Below are 20,324 nucleotides of genomic sequence, written 5' to 3'. Positions count from 1 at the left end.
GGTTTCTTTAACTTTATGCCCTTTTTGCAACTGATTTCTTTTTTTCCATATTTTCACTGTTTTAAATTTACACAATTTCAAGGCTGACAAAACTGCTCCAAATTTGAAGTATTTTCAAGTATTTTATTCCCCAGCATTGATCATGTTTCAAAGAGTTAAAGGTAAAGCATTATCTTCCTTTCCTGCATTTCAATTTAGGTGTTTCATCATTATTGGAGCTATGCTCTATTTTCCTTACAATAGCTAAAAATTCAAAAGTACAGCAGCCTGATCTAAATTTAAAGCACTGTTAAAATTCAGTTTGAAGCCAACAGAAATCAAATGATTTGGCTTAAAATTCAATTTGTGTGCAATCTATTCAGAAGGAAACCAATTTCAGTTTCTGCTGATCAGCCTAATCGACCTACCACATTGATCTATCTTTACCAATTGCTGGGTAAAGGCATTAATAAAGGCTTTTATTCTGAGCCAGTGATGTGGTTCAGTAAGGAAAGCTGAGGTACAAAGAATTTGACATGAAATAGAGTGTGATGATACTGTCCTGATGTTAAGAAGAACAATGCCTTTATTAACAGTATCTATAAATTATAATCTGCTGCAGTTCGTCAAATAAACAGATAATATAAGATGGCCTGTATCTATCAGACTATCACATTTTTGTAGCAAGCCTAGAATGTTCAGTGTAAATTATTCAGTAAAAAGTAATGATTAATCTCAGCTGTTAGAATAGTAAAACCTGCTAATAAGAACGAAAACCTCTTTGAAACACTGTCAACTATGAAGAAAAAATTCTTAGCAAATGAATAGTCAGTGGTGATACTCTGCAGTTTTTACTAGAAATCCCAAATAAAGTATAAAACTCTGGAGAAAATTAGATACCAAATTGCTACCTGTAGGTGAAAAGGATGAGCTGATTAGGTTTAAGATAATAAAATGTGAGGCTGGATGAACACAGCAGGCCAAGCAGCATCTCAGGAGCACAAAAGCTGACATTTCAGGCCTAGACCCTTCATCAGAGAGGGGGATGGGGAGAGGGAACTGGAATAAATAGGGAGAGAGGGGGAGGCGGACTGAAGATGGAGAGTAAAGAAGATAGGTGGAGAGAGTTTAGGTGGGGAGGTAGGGAGGGGATAGGTCAGTCCAGGGAAGACAGACAGGTCAAGGAGGTGGGATGAGGTTAATAGGTAGATGGGGGTGCGGCTTGGGGTGGGAGGAAGGGATGGGTGAGAGGAAGAACAGGTTAGGGAGGCAGAGACAGGTTGGACTGGTTTTGGGATGCAGTGGGGGGAGGGGAAGAGCTGGGCTGGTTGCGTGGTGCAGTGGGGGGAGGGGACGAACTGGGCTGGTTTAGGGATGCGGTGGGGGAAGGGGAGATTTTGAAGCTGGTGAAGTCCACATTGATACCATTAGGCTGCAGGGTTCCCAAGCGGAATATATGAGTTGCTGTTCCTGCAATGTTCGGGTGGCATCATTGTGGCACTGCAGGAGACCCTGCATGTCATCTAAAGAATGGGAGGGGGAGTGGAAATGGTTGGCGACTGGGAGGTGCAGTTGTTGGTTGCAAACTGAGCGGAGGTGTTCTGCAAAGCGGTCCCCAAGCCTCCGCTTGGTTTCCCCAATGTAGAGGGAGCCACACCGGGTACAGCGGATGCAGTATACCACATTAGCAGATGTGCAGGTGAACCTCTGCTTAATGTGGAATGTCATCTTGGGACCTGGGATAGGGGTGAGGGAGGAGGTGTGGGGGCAAGTGTAGCATTTCCTGCGGTTGCAGGGGAAGGTGCCAGGTGTGGTGGGGTTGGAGGGCAGTGTGGAGCGAACAAGGGAGTCACGGAGAGAGTGGTCTCTCTGGAAAGCAGACAGGGGTGGGGATGGAAAAATGTCTTGGGTGGTGGGGTCGGATTGTAGATGGCGGAAGTGTCGGAGGATCTTGGGTGGTGGGGTCGGATTGTAGATGGCGGAAGTGTCGGAGGATTAGCAGCTGATTAGGTTTAACGGCCATTTCTTGTATACACTCATACAACAGAATGGTAGCCATCTGGCCCATCCAATTAAGTGAATTGCAGAGCTCTCCCCATGATTTTTTCTTTCAATTGTATATCCAATTACCTTTTGAAATATACCATTGAATCTGCTTCTACTTCAAGGCAGTGTATTTCATTACAACTCCGTGTAAGAAACTCCTTCCTGGTCATTTTGCCAATTATCTTACATTTGCATCCTCTAGTTACTAATTGTCTTAGCAGTGGAAAAGATTTATTTTTATTTTTCTACCAAAACCCTTCCTTATCTTGCATAATTTCACTAATATTCCTCTCAACTTTCTCTGTCCATAGGAGAACAATCCCAGCTTCACGGGTCCTTCCACTTAAATGAAATCCCTTTTCTTTGTTACCAGTTCTTAAATCTGCAATACACCCTGTTAAAACATTTGCTCTATGTACCATTGTGGGAAAACCTAAACATTTTTGGGGAAGCAAAAACCTTGTTGCTGGCCTGGAAGCTGGAGCAGACCCCTCTGCAGCAGTGGAAGGAACTTGGAGCAGCACCTCACAATTGGTGACTAATTAACAGTCTACCACTGGGACGATTGTCCTATTGAATATGCCGACTGGCCCATTCAATCAAAAGGCCAGCAGTTGAAGAACACCATTAGTGGCACCAATGAAGGGCAGGTGAGTTTAGTAAAGGAAGCCAGGCCTGGCAAATGGGGTCTATCCATGGGCCAGGGATTATCCATAAAGAATGGATTCTTCCAGTCCCGTAGGAACACATTCGAAGACTGACAGTTTTATCTGGCGGTGATATCATAACAACAAAAACTGAAAAGAAGAGTGGATGTGTTTATACCACCTAAAATTTGAACAATTTGGATTTAAGATAGTCATATGGTAGTATAGACCTTGAATATTGCTGAGGAAGGCACATTTTGTGCCTGTTTTCATCTTGCACTCACCAAGACAATTTAGAAGACTATTAAAGGGCAACAAGATCTTTATACCATATGAAAAGAGTATGCTGATTGGTTGGCAAGTTTTCTTTGCTTGGTAGACGCATTGCCCTTGAGAAAGCACCAATTTTATGATTACCGACAGTTTTATGTAAATTTAAACAGCGAAGAACATAGAACAAAGAAAAGCACAAAGTAAATTACAGTACAGGAACAGGCCCTTCAGCCCTCAAAGCCGGCGCCAGTCAAATCCTCTGTCTAACCTGTCATCTAATTTCTAACGGTCTGTGTCCATTTGCTCCCCGCCCATCCATGTACCTGTCCAGATAAATCTTAAAAGACGCTAACGTGTCTGCGTCTACCACCTCTGCTGGCAACGCGTTCCAGGCACTCACCACCCTCTCTGTAAAGAACTTTCCACGCATATCTCCCTTAAACTTTCCTCCTCTCACTTTGAACTCATGACCCCAGTAATTGAATCCCCCACTCTGGGAAAAAGCTTTTTGTTATCCACCCTGTCTATACGCCTCATGATTTTGTAGACCTCAAGCAGGTCCCCCCTCAATCTCTATCTTTCTAATGAAAATAATCCTAGTCTACTCAACCTCTCTTCATAGCTAGCACCCTCCATACCAGGCAACATCCTGGCGAACTTCCTCTGCACCCCCTCCAAAGCATCCACATCCTTTTGGTAATGTGGCAACCAGAACTGTACACAGTACTCCAAATGTGGCCGAACCAAAGTCCTATACAACTGCAACATGACCTGCCAACTCTTGTACTCATTACCCCGCCCAATGAAGGAAAGCATGCCATATGCCTTTTTGACCACCCTATTGACCTGCGTTGTCACCTTCAGGGAACAATGGACCTGAACACCCAGATCACTCTGTTCTTCAGTTTTCCCTAGGACTTTTCCATTTACTGTATAGTTCGCCTTTGAATTTGATCTTCCAAAATGCATCACCTCGCATTTGCCCGGATTGAACTCCATATGCCATTTATCTGCCCAACTCTCCAGTCTATCTATATTCTGCTGTAATCTCTGACAGTCCCCTTCACTATCTGCTACTCCACCAATCTTAGTGTCATCTGCAAACTTGCTGATCAGACCACCTACGCCTTCCTCCAGATCATTTGCATGTATCACAAACAACAGTGGTCCCAGCACAGATCCCTGAGGAACACCACTGGTCACAGGTCTCCAATTTGAGAAACTCCCTTCTACTACTACCCTCTGTCTCCTGTTGCCTAGCCAGTTTTTTATCCATCTAGCTAGCACCCCCTGGACCCCATGTGACTTCACTTTCTCCATCAGCCTGCCATGGGTTGACTCTGATTGGTCAAGGCATTGCCCTGTAAGTGGGCCTGAAAATGTTTTATACCTATTTTGTTCAGCTGTAACTAGTGCAATGTGTGTACGTTTTATGTGTGCAAAGAACTGTGTGTCAATGCAAGTATCTTCTAGTACATGTAATTTCGAGAGAGGCAATGGTGCAGTCGTAATATTACTGGAGCAGTAATCCAAAAGCCCAGGCAAATGCTTTGGGGACATGGATTAAAATCCCATCATAGCAGATGACAACATTTGAATTCAATAAAAATCTTAAAAAGCTGGCCTAATGCCCACCATGTAAGCATCATTAATTGTTGAATAAAATCATCTGGTTCACTCATGTCTTTCAGGGAAGGAAATCTACCATCTTTACTTGGTCTGACCTACATATGACTTCAGAACCAAAGTAATGTAGTTAACTCTGAACTGCCCTCTGGGCAATTAGGGATTGGCAATAAATGCTAGCCAAGCCAGCAATGCCCTCTTCCCACGAACAAATGAAAAAAGCATACCAAACTTTGACTGCAGCTGACCATCATAGAATTACACTGTCGACCAATTTTTGAATAATAGAGATTATTTAACAACTGCCTAATCACAAAATCACATCTAAATTGTTTAGATTTTTGTAAACCTCATCTGGTTGGGTACAGTCAGTACTTTACCTATTGTGAAAAGTCAAAGTGATGCACTATTTGAGACAATGTGCCAGTCGTTAGGACGTACAGCCAATATGTCTAGCATACCACATTTCTCATTTGAGATAGCCATTACGTCTTTGTGGCTTGATGGGAGAATCCTGTTAGTGATGAACATCTGTGTTTCTCTGCATTTTTTTAAAATCAATGTATTCAGCTGTGCCGTGACATAGTTCTGGTGTAGGTGGAACATGAACCAGTGGGAACCTCCTGGTCCAGAGTCAGGACAACTACCACTGCATCACAAACACCCCCGCTGTGTTTCTCATGCAGCATTTTTTCACAATCAGCCTTTTACAGAGATATTAATATACACCACTACAGCATGAGATGTGAGCCCAGGACTCCTGGATGAGAGATAGGGCCACTACAAAGGCCCCTCTCCGTTTCTCCTGTATAATAGTAGTGTGAAACAGCTTTACCTGTTGCTCAAATGTTTTAAGGTTGCTTACCCTTCCTGCCTCCTTGTCCAGGACTATAAACCTCAGTCCATTTTGTGAGTCAGTGCAATAAACAGTCAGAAATGATCTGATGGGTCTTGCCATTGTCGCACGGAATGGTTTTGGCAAACCTGACTGCAGCATTAAAGTTGCACATTTAGCAAGTGGTTCAGCCGCCATCTGTGAATTTATTTCTTCAGCTCGCATAGTTGAGTTCAATTTTAATTATAACTTGTCTGCAATGTTCCCTCTAAGCCGCTGTGAGGGTACAGTTACATCAGTCAGTGGGCTGATGCCATTCCCAGAACTCAGAAGTGACTGTCATGCACAGATCCCAGAGGTTCACACAGTGGGAATAAGAATTAGAAGGAAAGTAGCTTGTACACCAAATAGATGGTGTTGCCATGGAACCTCTTTAAACTCAGCTTTTGTCAACATTTTGGCTTAGTTCCATGACAAAAGTGTCATTGACACCCAACATATTTCTGATAAGCAGATGATATGTGTGCTGTACTTGAAAAGCAGCCGTGGGTAAGCATTTCCTTACATGTTTTAATTGGCTCCATCTTCTACTCAAATTCTCCCTTGATTAGGAGCAGTCAAATGAGCTCCCATAGAATGTACATGTGGAGGTAGGCCAGATGTTCCATTGAGTCACTTTGCCATTCAATGGTCATAGCTAATTAGATAGTCCTCAACTCCAGAATTTACCTTATCCTCTTAATCTTTGATTCCCTTTCTGGTTAAAAATCTGTCTATCCCAGCATTGAATATATTTAACAACACAGCCTCGACAGCCCTCTGTGGTAAAGAATTCCACAGACTGACTACCCACTCAGAGAAGAAATTTATCCTCCTCGCTGCCTAAAATGGATGAACTTTTACTCTTAGGTTATGCCCTGTGGTCCAAAACTCTCCCACAAGGGGAAACAAGCAGACCACATCTACCCTGTCAAGCCTCCTAGGAATCTTATATATTTCAATATGGCCTCCCCTTATTATTCTAAACTGCAATGAGCACATGCTCAACCTCCTTGACCTTTCCTTAACAGAAAATTCCTTCATACCTATCACCAACCCTCTGAGCCTTCTTTGACTACGTCCAATGCCAGTATAGTTTGGACAGAATGGACAAAGCCAGAAGTCACACAACACCAAGTCCAAATAAACCTGATGTCATGAGCTTTCCTTAGATGAGGGGATCAAACCTGCTCACAATATCCTAGCATTAGTTTGATTAAAACCACTTATAGTTTTCGCAAAAACATCTTATTTTTGTACCCCATTCTCTTGGAAATAAAGGCCAACAGTCTATTTGCCTTCCCTATTACCTGCTGGACTTGGATACCAGCTTCTTGTGAGTCATGCACAAGGACTCCCAAATCTGTTTTGCTGCAACTTTCCTCACTTAAATAATATTCTGCTCTTCTATTCTTCCTGCCAAAGTGCCTAACTACACATTTTCCCATATTAGATTCCATCTGGCAAGTTTTCACCCATTCAGTCTACATCCCTCTGTGGACTCTTTGTGGCTACTTTGTCATTACTTGTTTTTCCAGTGGCACTCCATAAGTTACAATTTGCCATCCTGAAAATGCTCCATTTCTTCCACCTCTCTATCTACTATTCGTTAGCCAATCTCCAATCTATCCCCAACGCCATGGGCTCTTATTATTAAGTTGCCTTAAGTAGAGTACATGGCTGTTTGGAAATTCAAATACATTACACTTACTGGTTCCCCTTTGTCCATCTTACTTGTTATCTTCTTCAGGTTCCACTGTTACATCCTTCATAATATACTCTAACATTTTCACATCAGGTGTTAAGCTAACTATCTTATGTTAAAAACCCTTAAGTAAAACCATATGTTGGTGGGAATTCTTCCAAGTCACATGATTGTTATCAGTGTCACTGCATCATCATTTTACAGAATCTCTAGCTGACAAATATTGCATTGTGGCTGTCATTTATTTGAGATCCTTTACATTATTAACTATTGAAGAAAATGTCATCAGTAAGAGAAATTTTGCCTAAATCCAGATGTGGGCATTATGATATTAAGATGTGACTACAACAAATGTATTAGCTTGATGGCATCTTTGTGAAGTGAAGGTAGGTGAGATGTTGCTGTTCATTGACTTTCAGGTAGGACCCCAGTCTGAATATGCTCTCCTGCACAGTGTCATGGTTCTCTCTCTCCCAGGTACCCCTGCTCTGTTTTGTCCTCTTCACTGTCCCATTTCAATCTACAGCTACAACGGCAGCCCAATCAAACCTTCCACAATGAAACTATTTTGCAAGTAGCCTTAAGCAGTGCAACAGAAGCAAAAGCCTCCTGTCAGAAATCATACTTCATTGTAAAGAAAAAAACAGTCAAGGAAAATCCATACGTAGTAGCCTAATGACCAACTGTAATAGATAAGTCCTTTAAATAGCACTTCTGAAAGGTTCTTGCACCATGACATGGCAATTCAAACACGTGCACTCCATTTTCAGAAAATGGCCTCACAGCAAGCTTAGGAGCTTCAATTATTGTTTCATGTTGGTCTAGTGTTCAACTTGGACAAAGGTATAAAGATACCCAATTCAACATTACTCCCAGAGACAGACAGGCACTTGTGTACCACATATTCTGTTTTTTCACATTACAGCTATGACTATATTTCATAATTACTCCTTTACTGGCTGGAAAGCACTTCAAAACATCCTGTTGGGAACTGGATTGCTGGCACATTGGCTCAGTGTTTAGCTGCCTCACAGTGCCAGGTACACGGGTTTGATTCCACCTCCAGCAACTGTCTGTGTGGAGTTTGCATATTCTCCCCATGACTGCCTGGGTTTCCTCCAGGTGCTCCTTCCACGTCCAAAAATGTGCAGGTTGTGTGGATTGGCCATGCTAAAGTTCACATAATGCCCAGAGATGTATAGGTTAGGTGGATTAGTTCTGGGAAATGCAGGGTTACAGGGATGGGGTAGATCAGGTTGAGATGCTGTTCAGAGGATTGTAAATTTGATGGCCTGCTTCCACAGTGTAGGGATTCTGCGTCTAAAGTCGAATTTTTCCAGCATTTTCTATGAAGCGTGAACCTCCTGTAATGGTTGCTACAAGAGTCCTTTCACTTGCCTGATTAAAATAAAATCCCAAGGTCAAAAGGCAAGTTAAAGATAATACTTATGAAGGCTACCAGGCCTGGTACCCCAAGTTATTTCAGGAAACTGAATGGTTTGTTCTGAGGAAAAATGAAAACTAGCTCACAATGCTAATGGGCAAATGGGTATAACAATTGTTCTGATGTCATAAATAGTTGCCCTGTTATCATTGTCTAAAAAAATTCAGCGAAGTGATTGATAGCCTCAGAAAGAGAGCATAACTACAAATGATCAGCGTACTAGGGCAGTCATCAGGGAGCAGTCATCTTCAAATGTAAGGTGGACCAGAAGGGATTGAGCGAATACCTGGGGGGTATTATTCCAACACATTGGCTTAGAACACAGGACCCTGCCTTCACAACTTCAAAGAGATCATTATACTCCATACCAACAACCTATGTATCCTCTGGTTTCAGTGAACTATGTTCAATTGTCATGAGCTATATATGTCTTTTGTTTAATTGACTAATGCAAATTACCTAAATCACTGCTTCTTAACAAATTGTTTGAAAATTCCTTATGAATGGTCAACTGCCTATATTAGCTAACCGTATCTATGCTCCCCCAACAAAAATCTTATATTTGTGGAAGTAACTATATAATTCTCTGTAAAAACCAAAAGAACTGCGGATGCTGTAAATCAGGAACAAAAACAAAATTGCTGGAAAAGCTCAGCAGGTCTGGCAGCATCTGTGAAGGAGAAAACAGAGTTAATGTTTCAGGTCCAATTCCCTTCCTCAGAATTTCTGAGTAAGGGTCACCAGACCTAAAACGTTAACTCTGTTTTCTCTTCCACAGATGCTGCCAGACCTGCTGAGCTTGTACAGCAATTTTGTTTTTGTTCCTGTATATAATTCTCAGTCTTTCTTTCTACAATGGTTTTCCTGGCCTAATGAATTTCTATGCCACAGTTTATGCAACAGGCCCAATACTGACAAAAAAACCCCCAATAATCTTGTGCAATGTCGTCCTGCTTTTAAATCTTGGTACTCAGCTTAGTAAGACATTTAAGTTAAATTTGAGGTATGTTCCTTCTGACAGATGTTAAAGATCATAAATTAAACATTTTCTGCCAGTGACAATCCCAATTCCCAACAGATTTATGACTGCAGAGGAAAATTGCTGGTTTTCTTTTTAAATTTTAACGTACTTGTATTGTTAAACATCACTGCTGCAAACAAAAGTATTTCGAACTGTTCAACAAATGCACTCCACATGGGAGAGTTCTGACAAAAACAGCTTTGCCCAGAACCAAAATTCATATTGGACACAACCAAGAAGTTCATTTTAAACATAATGACTTCAGGCAAATGGTTCTGCTGAACTGATGCTACAGATTTTAAAAGAACTTAAGTGTAATTTATATTGCTCATAAACAAGTTTCTCAGTGGTTTTAAAAATGGCTGAAGGCCTAACATTACTTCCATCTTATTTGGCCCAGATGAGACAATCATAAACATTTTTTGTCTGAGAAATAGAATTATTCATTTCCTCTATCCATTTGACTATTATTTTTATTATAAAAGAAAGGTGGTTGCAATAAACTAATCTATATCTTAATTTACAAAATCTATAGTTCCTACTATGTTAAAATGTGTAAGTTATATATAATAATTTACCCAAAAACAAAATCTAGTTTTAAGAAAAGTGCAAAATGGCATTTAGTTTCTAACTCAAATTATTTAAACGATTAAGCATCTACGTAAAATTTTAAATTCTTTCTCTTCAGATACGAATAGTACACTTCCGCTTTTCTGCAAAGGAATCCATTATCTGTTGCTGAATTACAAAAGTACCATGTCATAACAAACAAAAGTTAATTAGTTCAAAATAGCTTTACAATTGAATAGCTGTGCACTAATCCAAATTTTACACATTATTTTAACAACACTCACTTTGAAACATCTCTTCTTCCCTGTAATATTTTACATTCAAATAACAGGCAGTATGTTTCTGAGTAGCACAAAGACTGAGCTTCAGCCAATGTTATGCAACTACTAACTGCTCTAATTTGGAGGTTGACAAAATGTATAATATTTCCAGTTGTCAGACTGAAGTCTGTGAATAACACTGAAATTTGACCTGGTGGCAATAACTGTGCGAATTAAACATCTCTGTTTCTATGCTGCTTTGATGGCTTTCAAAATAAAAGTTTAAATGAGTGAGAACCTTAGCAAAGACCAAAACCAAGATGCATAAGTGATGATTACTCACAGGCAAAAACTGAAAATTGTTAGCTTTCCATTATGTACCAATCAAGCAGAAGGAGCACTGCTAAGTTCAAATTAGTGTTTGTTTCCAGTCTGGGGCAGAGATAAAATGGAGATCTTGGAGTGGTGGGTGGTTGTGAGGACCAGATTTAACTGACAAATACTGAATTAGGGCTGAAGGTAGGTAGTTTCTAAACTTCTATCATGATTCAGTTTCCCACTCAGTGACATGTTCATGTTCAGTAGCATTACTTCTCCTATTTGTATGTCAGAACCCTTTCTCTATCAGCTCGAGTCTATATTCCACTTGTCATCACCTGCATTTTTGCAGCTAAACTGCCAACATGACACCAATTCCCTCTGGGTTCCTTCTCTCGCTTCCTTTTATCTTTCAATATTACTCACCTTGTATTCTTTTCTACACTTCTAGAGTTCCAGTATAATTCCTTTACCCTTCCTTTTCTTGAGCTAATGTTGTCATCCAATACCATGTTGGCCAATCTCAAAATAATTGAGCATTCATGGGCCAAGCTCCCACAGGTCAATTTACATTCTCTACCAACTCTACAACTGTATAGAACCCAATCATCCCTCTATTTCCAATCTACCACTTATACACCAGGTCTTCAGTCTTGTATGTCTAGGACTATTAGCAAACCTGTTCATAGCACTTTTATCTAATTGGTTATCTGGTAGTACCATACAAAATCATTTAAAAATAAACTTGCAGTTTGAAATGAGTCAACAATGAGGTTCTTACCTGGATGCAGAAATCTCAGCTTTTTGTTTGGCAATAGCTGCAGCCCGTTCAGCTGCTTCCACTGCCCTATCCACTTTATCTCGAATCTTACTTGTCCGTAGAGGAATCAAGTTCTTCCTCTTCCCACTCACCAACACGTTCTGTTTATATTTGCCTTCTTCTTTTGTTCCATCTGGAAATGTTGTACATCCATAACCGTGCCTCTTGTTGCTCAGCCACTCCCCTTCGAATTTCAAGCCATCAGAACGATGGCTTAACCCAAACCCAGACCGTTTGTCGTTCTTCCATTCTCCCACATAGGTTTCTGTTGTTGTTGCATCTATATCATCTTCAATGACTGACAAATCTGTCTCAACTTCACCAAAACTAATTGTGGAATTGATATCACTGGCTGTAGAACTGACCGTGCTCATCCCAGCTTCACTGCGAAATGAACTCTGCTTGCTTCTTTGGCTCGCCAAGGAACTTTTGGACTCGGACTTCCGGAGTTTCAGCCCACTTAAAAGGGATCTGCGAAAAATCCCTTTCTTTTTGTTTTTGGTTGAAAGAAGATCATTGTCACTATGCATAGTGAGAACAAAGCCCCCCCGTGATCCTGCAGGACTTCCAGCTGGAGTGTCTGGGTGTATGGCTGTACCATTACTATGTTCACTTCTTAGAGAGTTAATAGAAGTTCTGAGGGGAGACCTGATAACAGCAGCCATCCCATAGGGAACACTCTGACGCACACCATACCCATGACGCATTCCTCCAATCCACTGCCCTTGATAGGTACCTGTAGCAAAGAACATATTAATTTTCAATATATATTACATTTATGCAACATATATGCAACTTAAATAATGAATGACTTATATTGATCAGATATAGTTTCATAAATTTACTTATAGGCATGTAAGGTAATTCTTGTAGACACAGATTCATAACGCTTAATGAGCTGCCTCTCCCTTACACAGAAGTACCATCTCTATAATCCTTATTTACAATACATAAACTAAAAGCAATCTAAAACAAAAATGCCAGAATTCTGAAACTAAACAATCAAATGCTGAAACTCAGAAAATGTCAGACAGGAAACAGATAAATTAACATTTCAGGCTCTTTCATATTTTGTCTTCAGATCTACACAGATCTGCTCCCTTGACAGTAAGATTTGAAGATGACTAAATGTATTAGGCCTGTAATTCTTTAGCCTGATAATATATTAAAGGGTAAGTAACATTCATGTCAAATGAATGTCAAGCAATGACCATCTCCAAAAAGAGTGAATCTCACCATCACCAGCGCATCTTCCCCCTTCCCCATTCCTCATTAACATTCAATGATAATAACATTCCTGAATAACCCACATCCTGGTGGTTATTGTTGACCAGAAACTGAACTGCACCAACCATATATGAAACAGAACTTCAAGATTTTCGTAAATGTACATAAGTAAAAAAAACTTTTTCTCAGTTTGGTACTAAAATGCAAAACAATGGCTGAAAAACATATTCTTCTCCATTATGCTTTTAGTGCAGAAAATGATCACTTTGTTCCTGTCTCAATCACTATTCAAATATAGATATATCCTAAACCGTCTTTATTTAGGAAATAATACATTTACAGAAATTGTATTTTTACTGTATAATACATAAACTGAACTTTGACAATGGGATCTACAAGGAGACATGAGCTGCAGCCTTTTTATGTGGTTTCACAACCCTCAAAGAGGGATATTATTTTTGAGTATTTGTTTGAGTGTTTTACTTATTGCTTTGTTAAAGACTGTAACTGGAATCAAATTAATTGTTTGCTCTTTCAAAATACCTTTATGAGTATTAATATTTAATATTATTACAATACAATAGGAGAAATAACTATATTTGAAAGTGTTTGCTTTTATTAGGATTTTAAGGGATTCCCAGATGAACGGAGAGTCATTTTGCAGCAAAAGCCCAAAGCAGATCATCATACAATCAATGACTTAAGTATTGATATGATTAAAGTTGGGATGGTATATACAGAAGCAAAGGGTTCCTAGTAGTTGAGGGATCAAGACACTACAAATATATGATTAAATGTAAAAGATACAGCACAATGATCAACAGAAACACTGTCATGTGGAGAGTTGTGAGTTCATTGAGATTGCTTCCAGAGTTAGTGATTAGGGTTTAAGTGTTCTGTGCTATCAATTAATCACCATTTTTTTTTCAGCCCAAGACAAGCTTCAGGCCAATGAATGTTGAGGAAATGGTTTAAGGCAAGAGGTGTTGGCCATTCACACTGCAGAAGATATTAAAACATAAATGCATGTAATTAATAACATGATTTGTCTTAATCTCTTTCCATTTTGATTTTTTTTTCTTCATATGATCCATGACAAGTGCCAGGACATCAAATCAGGCAGACAGACACTCTGTATGACACTCTGGTGCAGAAGAATGTAAAAGACAATGCAAAAGATTAAGTAAACCTGACTAAATGGATCAGGAGAGAGTCACTAAGTACATGGAAGTACACTATGAAAGCATGGACCTACTCAACTGCTTTCTACACACAACGAAATATCACCAAACAGAAACCAAAACAATTACTTAGAAACCATTCATAAATATGTGGTAAATCAAAGGATCCTGCCTACTGAACATTTGAAGGCACAATGTATTTAAAATTTGCCTTAATTACAGACGTTTGAAGAATGTTCAGGTGATCCTTTTTGTCCAGTACACTTTCTGTCAACTAGATAAATAGAAAGGGTAATTCTAAACTTAGACTGAAAATGAAACATTATGATTTAGTAAACAAATACTGGATCTGTTGGTTGCTAAATCTTTCTATTTTCCACCATCCATAATCATTTCTGTAGTCACATCACCATTATTTTACACATCTACAAAAGTCCTTAATGGATGTGCTCACAATCTTGACAAGCTGAGTTCCTGAAAGAGCCCCGAAAGCCTACTCAAAACATGTTCAGCTGCTGTCAAGTTGATTAGTTGGAAAAGTTTGCAATGTCACTGAATCTGTAGTTCATCCTCCTTGAAGGCACACGTTAAAATCTACCTCTTCAGCCAAGGTGACCTCTGTCGTTCATCTGTCCTCATGTCTCTTTCTATGGCTTGGTCTCCAATTTTATTTGAAAATACTCTTGCGAAGAATCGGGATGTTTTGTTACATTTAAAATGTTATATAAATGGAAGGTATTGTTACAATTACAAATCACACTACCGTTTTCCTCTGACATGAAGGCAGCTCTCAAAACCAAGACATAAGGGACCCTGTGATTCACAGGCAAACACCTGAAACCCAAATTGTATTCTATGCTCATTAAGATCTGACTTTTATTTAAATTTGTGTCCCACTCCATATTGCAGCAGGAAAATATACTAAACAAGAAAATAACCACATTAAAATTAGGACAAAAATTGTACACCTCTATCTTTTGTTACTTATTTGACCCCAGCCTTAGCATTATTACCCCATTTCCCTCTCACTTCCATCCCCATCCTCTCTTTGGTGTTATCACACCACATCTCAGGAAAATTTTCAACAAAGTTCTGGGAAATTGAAAAAGCCCTTTTCTTGCTGTTGTTACACAATAATGCAGGCCTGTTGTATCACAAGAGATCCTGCCAATGCTATAGGAAATGTTTTAAATTATCTGATATCACATGAGACTGCAGGGCCACTGTAATGCTTGTGAAGGGACCCCAAAGTGTACCAAGTGTACACATGTATTTTCGTCCTTTAGATCCACGTACCATTATTTTTTAAATGGATGAAGATCTCAAATCCAATGCGACTTAAATTGTGATACACATCAATAAATGCAAAATGTGGCTGAATTTTTTTCAACCTTTCAATCTGGATTCAGATTCATTCTGGGTGATTAAGCACAAGTTTTGTCTTTAACTATATCGCCTAAAGCACATATATGTTATATGAGCATTTTGTATTTTAAAGGAAACAAGAAGATCTCTCTTAGCAGTGGTGTCTAGAAGTTTGAGACTTTGAAATATGTTCTTCATCATTACATTTGTCACAATACAGCTTGGGTATGACAGAATTTCACCTCTCTGTGATACAGCCAATTTACTGAACCAGTCTATCACAAGGCTAAATCAAACTAAAAATAATATGCAATTACTAATACAGAACAACATGGGCTCTCCTTGGTGTAATGTTTGTTTTACTCTTTAAGAACACTTAACAACATTTTTATGACACCAGAATCTTTTACATTGCAGTTTTGTTGCTCTAATTAACAGTGTTTAATTTATTTGCAATGCCAGTTTGTGTGGTGTGTACAGACCCATTGCAAGCTTTCAAAGCGGGGCTGGATGAGTTCCTCACTGTGCTGTACAAAAGGAATGTGGGTAATGAGCAATGTGTTTCAAGATCAATGTCACATCCTGAAATTTGGAAATTTGTTCCTTTCGGAGGACAGGGAAGTGTGTCCCAGATTCTTTTTCCCAAAGTAGGTCTAGTGCTTTTATCTCTGCTTTTTGTTTCTCCCAAGAGGTCACGTGGCTGCTGTTAGGACACTGGGATTCTGGGAACTGCTTTTGCCGAAAAGACACTGACAATCTGGGAGCTGCTGTTGGGGAGAAGACATTGGAAATGTGGGAGCTGCTTTGCTTAAAAGACACTGGGAAGCTGGGAGCTGCTTTTGGAGAAAAGACATTGGGGGTCTGGAAGCTGCTGTTGGGAAAAAGGCACTGGGACAAAGGATAAGATGTTCAATATGATATGATAATAATAAGATAGAGATATGATCCTAAATAGGGCTTTGTCATTTAGGAACATCTGAAGGCAACTACAGCGTAGGACAAAACCAGAAACAGCCTCTGAGCCAAACTTTCTGGATCTAAGCAAGATGCTGCTTCTACAATGCTCGACCTCAATGCATGCACCATGGCAGATTACTGTCCACCTTTCTGACATAGGTCATCACACACAAATCTCGTGGACAATCAACTGAATAAAATAGTATGTATTTGAAGTGGCATCCAGTGTTCAACACCCCTCCCCAGTTTCCATTATCACTTGCCCACACATCTACTGACTGAAGAAAACCCACAAGCTGGTTGAAGCTATCCACACTATGCCTCACTTGCCAATCCATAGCGACATGTTCAATCCCACGCCTTGCCTACCTTCCACCTCAGCACCGACTTGCAACAACCCTTCTGAGTAAGGTCTAACAGCATGAACAGCTTTCCTTTTGGATCAAGGAATGGGAAATGTGGGAAGATACTCATAAATTCCTTGTGAGAAACATCTTGTGTCAACTTACAAGCTTTGAACTGTCATAGCGAGAATTGCACAGTCAACGTTCAACAATGCAACCTCAATACAAATCTCCTAACCATTTATGAAGAGGTGTAAACAATGCTGCAGATTTTAGAACAGTATGCCCTGTATAGATTAAGTGCTGAACTAATTGCCTCAAACTGAGTAAATGAAGATGCAATCAAAGTTTTGGCAACGATCTGTAGCTTGGGTTGTGGGTGAATTGTTGACTTGCTCGCTGAGCTGCCTTGTTCTCATTCAGATGTTTCACTTCACTCTGGAGACTTGCATTCATTAAATCAGGGGTGCCCCATCTATCCAAAAATCTGCTTTAATTTCTAGTTCATTCAAACTTTACAAGGAGCTGCTCCTCCAGCCCTGTGGGTGCTGCTGCAGACTTATTGATGAGCCAAAGAGCCCTAAACTCTGCTTGAAGGAGCAGCCTGATACCTGGAGCCATGGTGATGAATCTGCTGGCCAGAACTAGGAAAAAAAGGCTTTCTGCTTTCACCCTAGATTTTCAGTAGTATTGCAGTATTTCAAAGGAGGAAAGGACTGGGATCTGGGACTGTGGAGGGGGCTTTTCACTAGGATCATCCTCTTCCCTGGGCAATTTCTTCAACCAGTAGTTCAGGGACAGTTTCTGAGAGATGAAGATGTGCCTGCCCAAAGACGGGCAAGTTCCCGCCTACATACTGGTTGATCTGGCTGAAGGTCGGCTTCTTCGAGGCCAGGTCTTATGAGGAAAGGTTGAGGGAGCTAGGGCTTTTTTCATTGGACCGAAGAAGGATGAGAGGTGACATGATAGCGTTTTACAAGATGATGAGAGGCACAGATAGAGTGGATAGTCAGAAACTTTTTCCCAGGGTGGAAATGACCATTACGAGGGGACGCAATTTAAGGTGATTGGAGGAAGGTATAGTGGAGATGTCAGAGGCAGGGTCTTTACACAGAGAGTTGAGGGCGTGTGGAATGTGCTGCTGGCAGTGGTAGTGGAGTCAGATACTTTAGAGACATGTGGATGATAGTAAAATGTAGGGTATGCAGGGTGGATTGATCTCAGTAGGATAATAGGTCGGCACAACATTATGGGCCAAAGGGTCTGTACTGTGCTGTACTGTTCTATTTTCTATGCTGTCAGGGTTATTCTGGATGGCCATGACAATCAGAGCCAAGAAGTAGAACGGGGACAGGATCAGCTTGATCAGCTCCTCTTGGCTTGAAAGGGGCAGCCAGCCCAGGTCACCACTATTGCTGAAAGTCATGGAGGAGGCAGAAAGAAGCTGTCTCTGTCAGCAACAGTGAGTCGGTGGGAAGGAGCCTGAGCTCTGGCTGTGCAAGTAAAGCTCCAGGGAGCCACATGGCCCAGACCCATTGAGTGAATGGTAAGGATTGGCAGCTCCAGGCTACCCTCCCACTTATTTCACATGTGTATTTATGGCTCTTGCAGAGGCTATTGCAGTGCAGCACCTCACCAGGGAGGTTTCTCATTACCAAAGGTTAAGCGGCCATGTAGTAATTTATTCCACTCTAGGTTCGACTGTCTCTGACTCCACTGGTGTAGCTGGGGTTATTCTAGGGTTCAATAGCCAGAATGCCACTAGGCCAATATGAGCACATCATAGCTCCCAACTGAATTTGGAGACAATGATGCGAAATATGGTCAGCACCCCTTATGCGACAACACTAAAAGCACAAATAACCTTTATAACGTTACAGCCAATCAACCCTCCTTTGACCAAGTAGTCAAATTGCCTTTGTACCTGATAAAATTTTCAATAATGAAAATCCCTTTCCTTCCATCACTCTGCTTTGATATTCAAGCTCATACTTGAGCAAGATGGAAATTTCTCCCACCAAAGCCTTGTAGAAATGGGTGAAAGTAATTTTCTGGGTGGATTAGTCACATTTTCAAACAATACCAGGATTTAATACTTTGCTCTGCAAATAGGGTAAAGTAAAATTCTCAATGATGTGAACTACAGCTCATGTGTATTGCCTGTACAAAGTAAACTTTTCCCAGGCATTTTCAACATTAAATGATTAGTTTGAGGTAGGGCTTGCATTAGTTTTATCTGTATATTCTGGATGAAGCTAGTCAACAAGCACAAAATATTGTGGAATTTTAGAAGCAGGTTATGTCAAATGAAATTGACTTTGTGCAGTCTTTAACATTGGCTGAAAACATTAACATCCTGTGATCAGTCCTAGCCACTAAACTAGCCATGTCTCCAGTGTCAATAATAAAAAGTGAGTCTCCGTCTGTTGGTCCCACTTGCGGCTGTTGAACGATTCAAATTGACCAGAAACTGAACTGGACTCGCCAGATAAATGCAACGAGAACAGGTCAGAGGCTAGGAATCATAGCTCACGATCTGACTGCCCACAGCCTATCATGGCGTAGATCAGGAGTGAGATGAACTACTTCCCTCTTGTCTGGATAGTGTAGCTTGATCAACACTCAAGCAGCTTCACACCACCCGGGACAAAGCAACCTACTTGGTTGACGCCACATCCACAAACATTTATTCCCTCCCCCACTGACACATAGTAGCAGCAGTGCATAGCTTCTATAAGTCCATTGCAACATTCACCAAGGTTCCTCAGACAGTACTTTCCAAACCCAAGGCCACTACCAGTGAGAACAACAACAGTAGCAGTTGTAGGCTCCTCTCCAAGCCACTGACCATCCTGACTTGGAAATATATTGGTGTTTCCTCACCTGGGTCTCTGGGTCAACATTCTGAAGATTCTCTCTCTAACAGCACTGTGGGTATACCTACACCCAATGGACTGCCGTGGTTCAACAAGACAACTTTCTCAAGGGCACTTAGTGATAGACATTTAATTCTGGCCCAGCCAACGAAGCCCATATATCCTGAATGAATTTTAAAATCGCATGTAAACTTGTAATAAACTATTAAATAGTCCAGTATAGTTTTAAAGTTATTTTCAGTGATTTAAACTCAGAGTTACTTATAGACGAAGGAGTAACCACCCTTATTAAAAGTGTGTATTTGTTTCAGTAAAACTGCACCAGGTTATTCTGCATGCATAAGTGAATTTATCAATTAATACTTTTTAATAGAAGCAAAAATATAAAGAACTGATTTCTATTTCATCGCATGATTCCATTTGATCATGGATGATTTTATGTTTGTATTTGCCCAGGTAAATTTTAGAAGAAACTTCAGCTATATCTTAAATTGAGCAATTAATGCTTATTTTCAGAATGTGCCCAAAGCAGACACTTATCTCACAGCTGGTTTTTCTCAGAGATGCTTATTATATCATATGGAATGGAAGTATACTGTAAGTGTAAGAAATCTGAAATTAGAATCGAATAATAGAACCATATCAGTAGAATTGTTTTCACCTGCACTACTAGACCTGACTGAAATGAGGAAATGGCAGGCCAAGAAATAAATTATTTGATTGGATTTGATTTGTTCACCTTGTGATGATCTATGGTTGCTGGTTGCTGCTTTTGACAAAAACCTAATTGA

The 20,324-nt window shown here is 40.3% G+C and overlaps 1 protein-coding gene across 1 annotated transcript in view; it reads right to left on the bottom strand.

Moving 5' to 3' along the window:
* The window catches only part of jph3b (junctophilin 3b), a 169,834-nt gene that overhangs the window by 125,030 nt on the left and 24,480 nt on the right, over nt 1-20,324 (bottom strand). The window contains exon 2 of the mRNA XM_048546487.2: nt 11,545-12,319. Coding sequence (XP_048402444.2) covers nt 11,545-12,319 — 775 coding nt within the window. The remainder of the gene's footprint in view (nt 1-11,544; nt 12,320-20,324) is intronic.

The sequence above is a fragment of the Stegostoma tigrinum genome, chromosome 16 (assembly GCF_030684315.1).
Source record: "Stegostoma tigrinum isolate sSteTig4 chromosome 16, sSteTig4.hap1, whole genome shotgun sequence".
In the NCBI taxonomy this organism is placed as follows: domain Eukaryota; kingdom Metazoa; phylum Chordata; class Chondrichthyes; order Orectolobiformes; family Stegostomatidae; genus Stegostoma; species Stegostoma tigrinum.
Note: the sequence above shows the minus strand (reverse complement) of the source record. Positions and strands in the feature narration are given on the sequence as shown.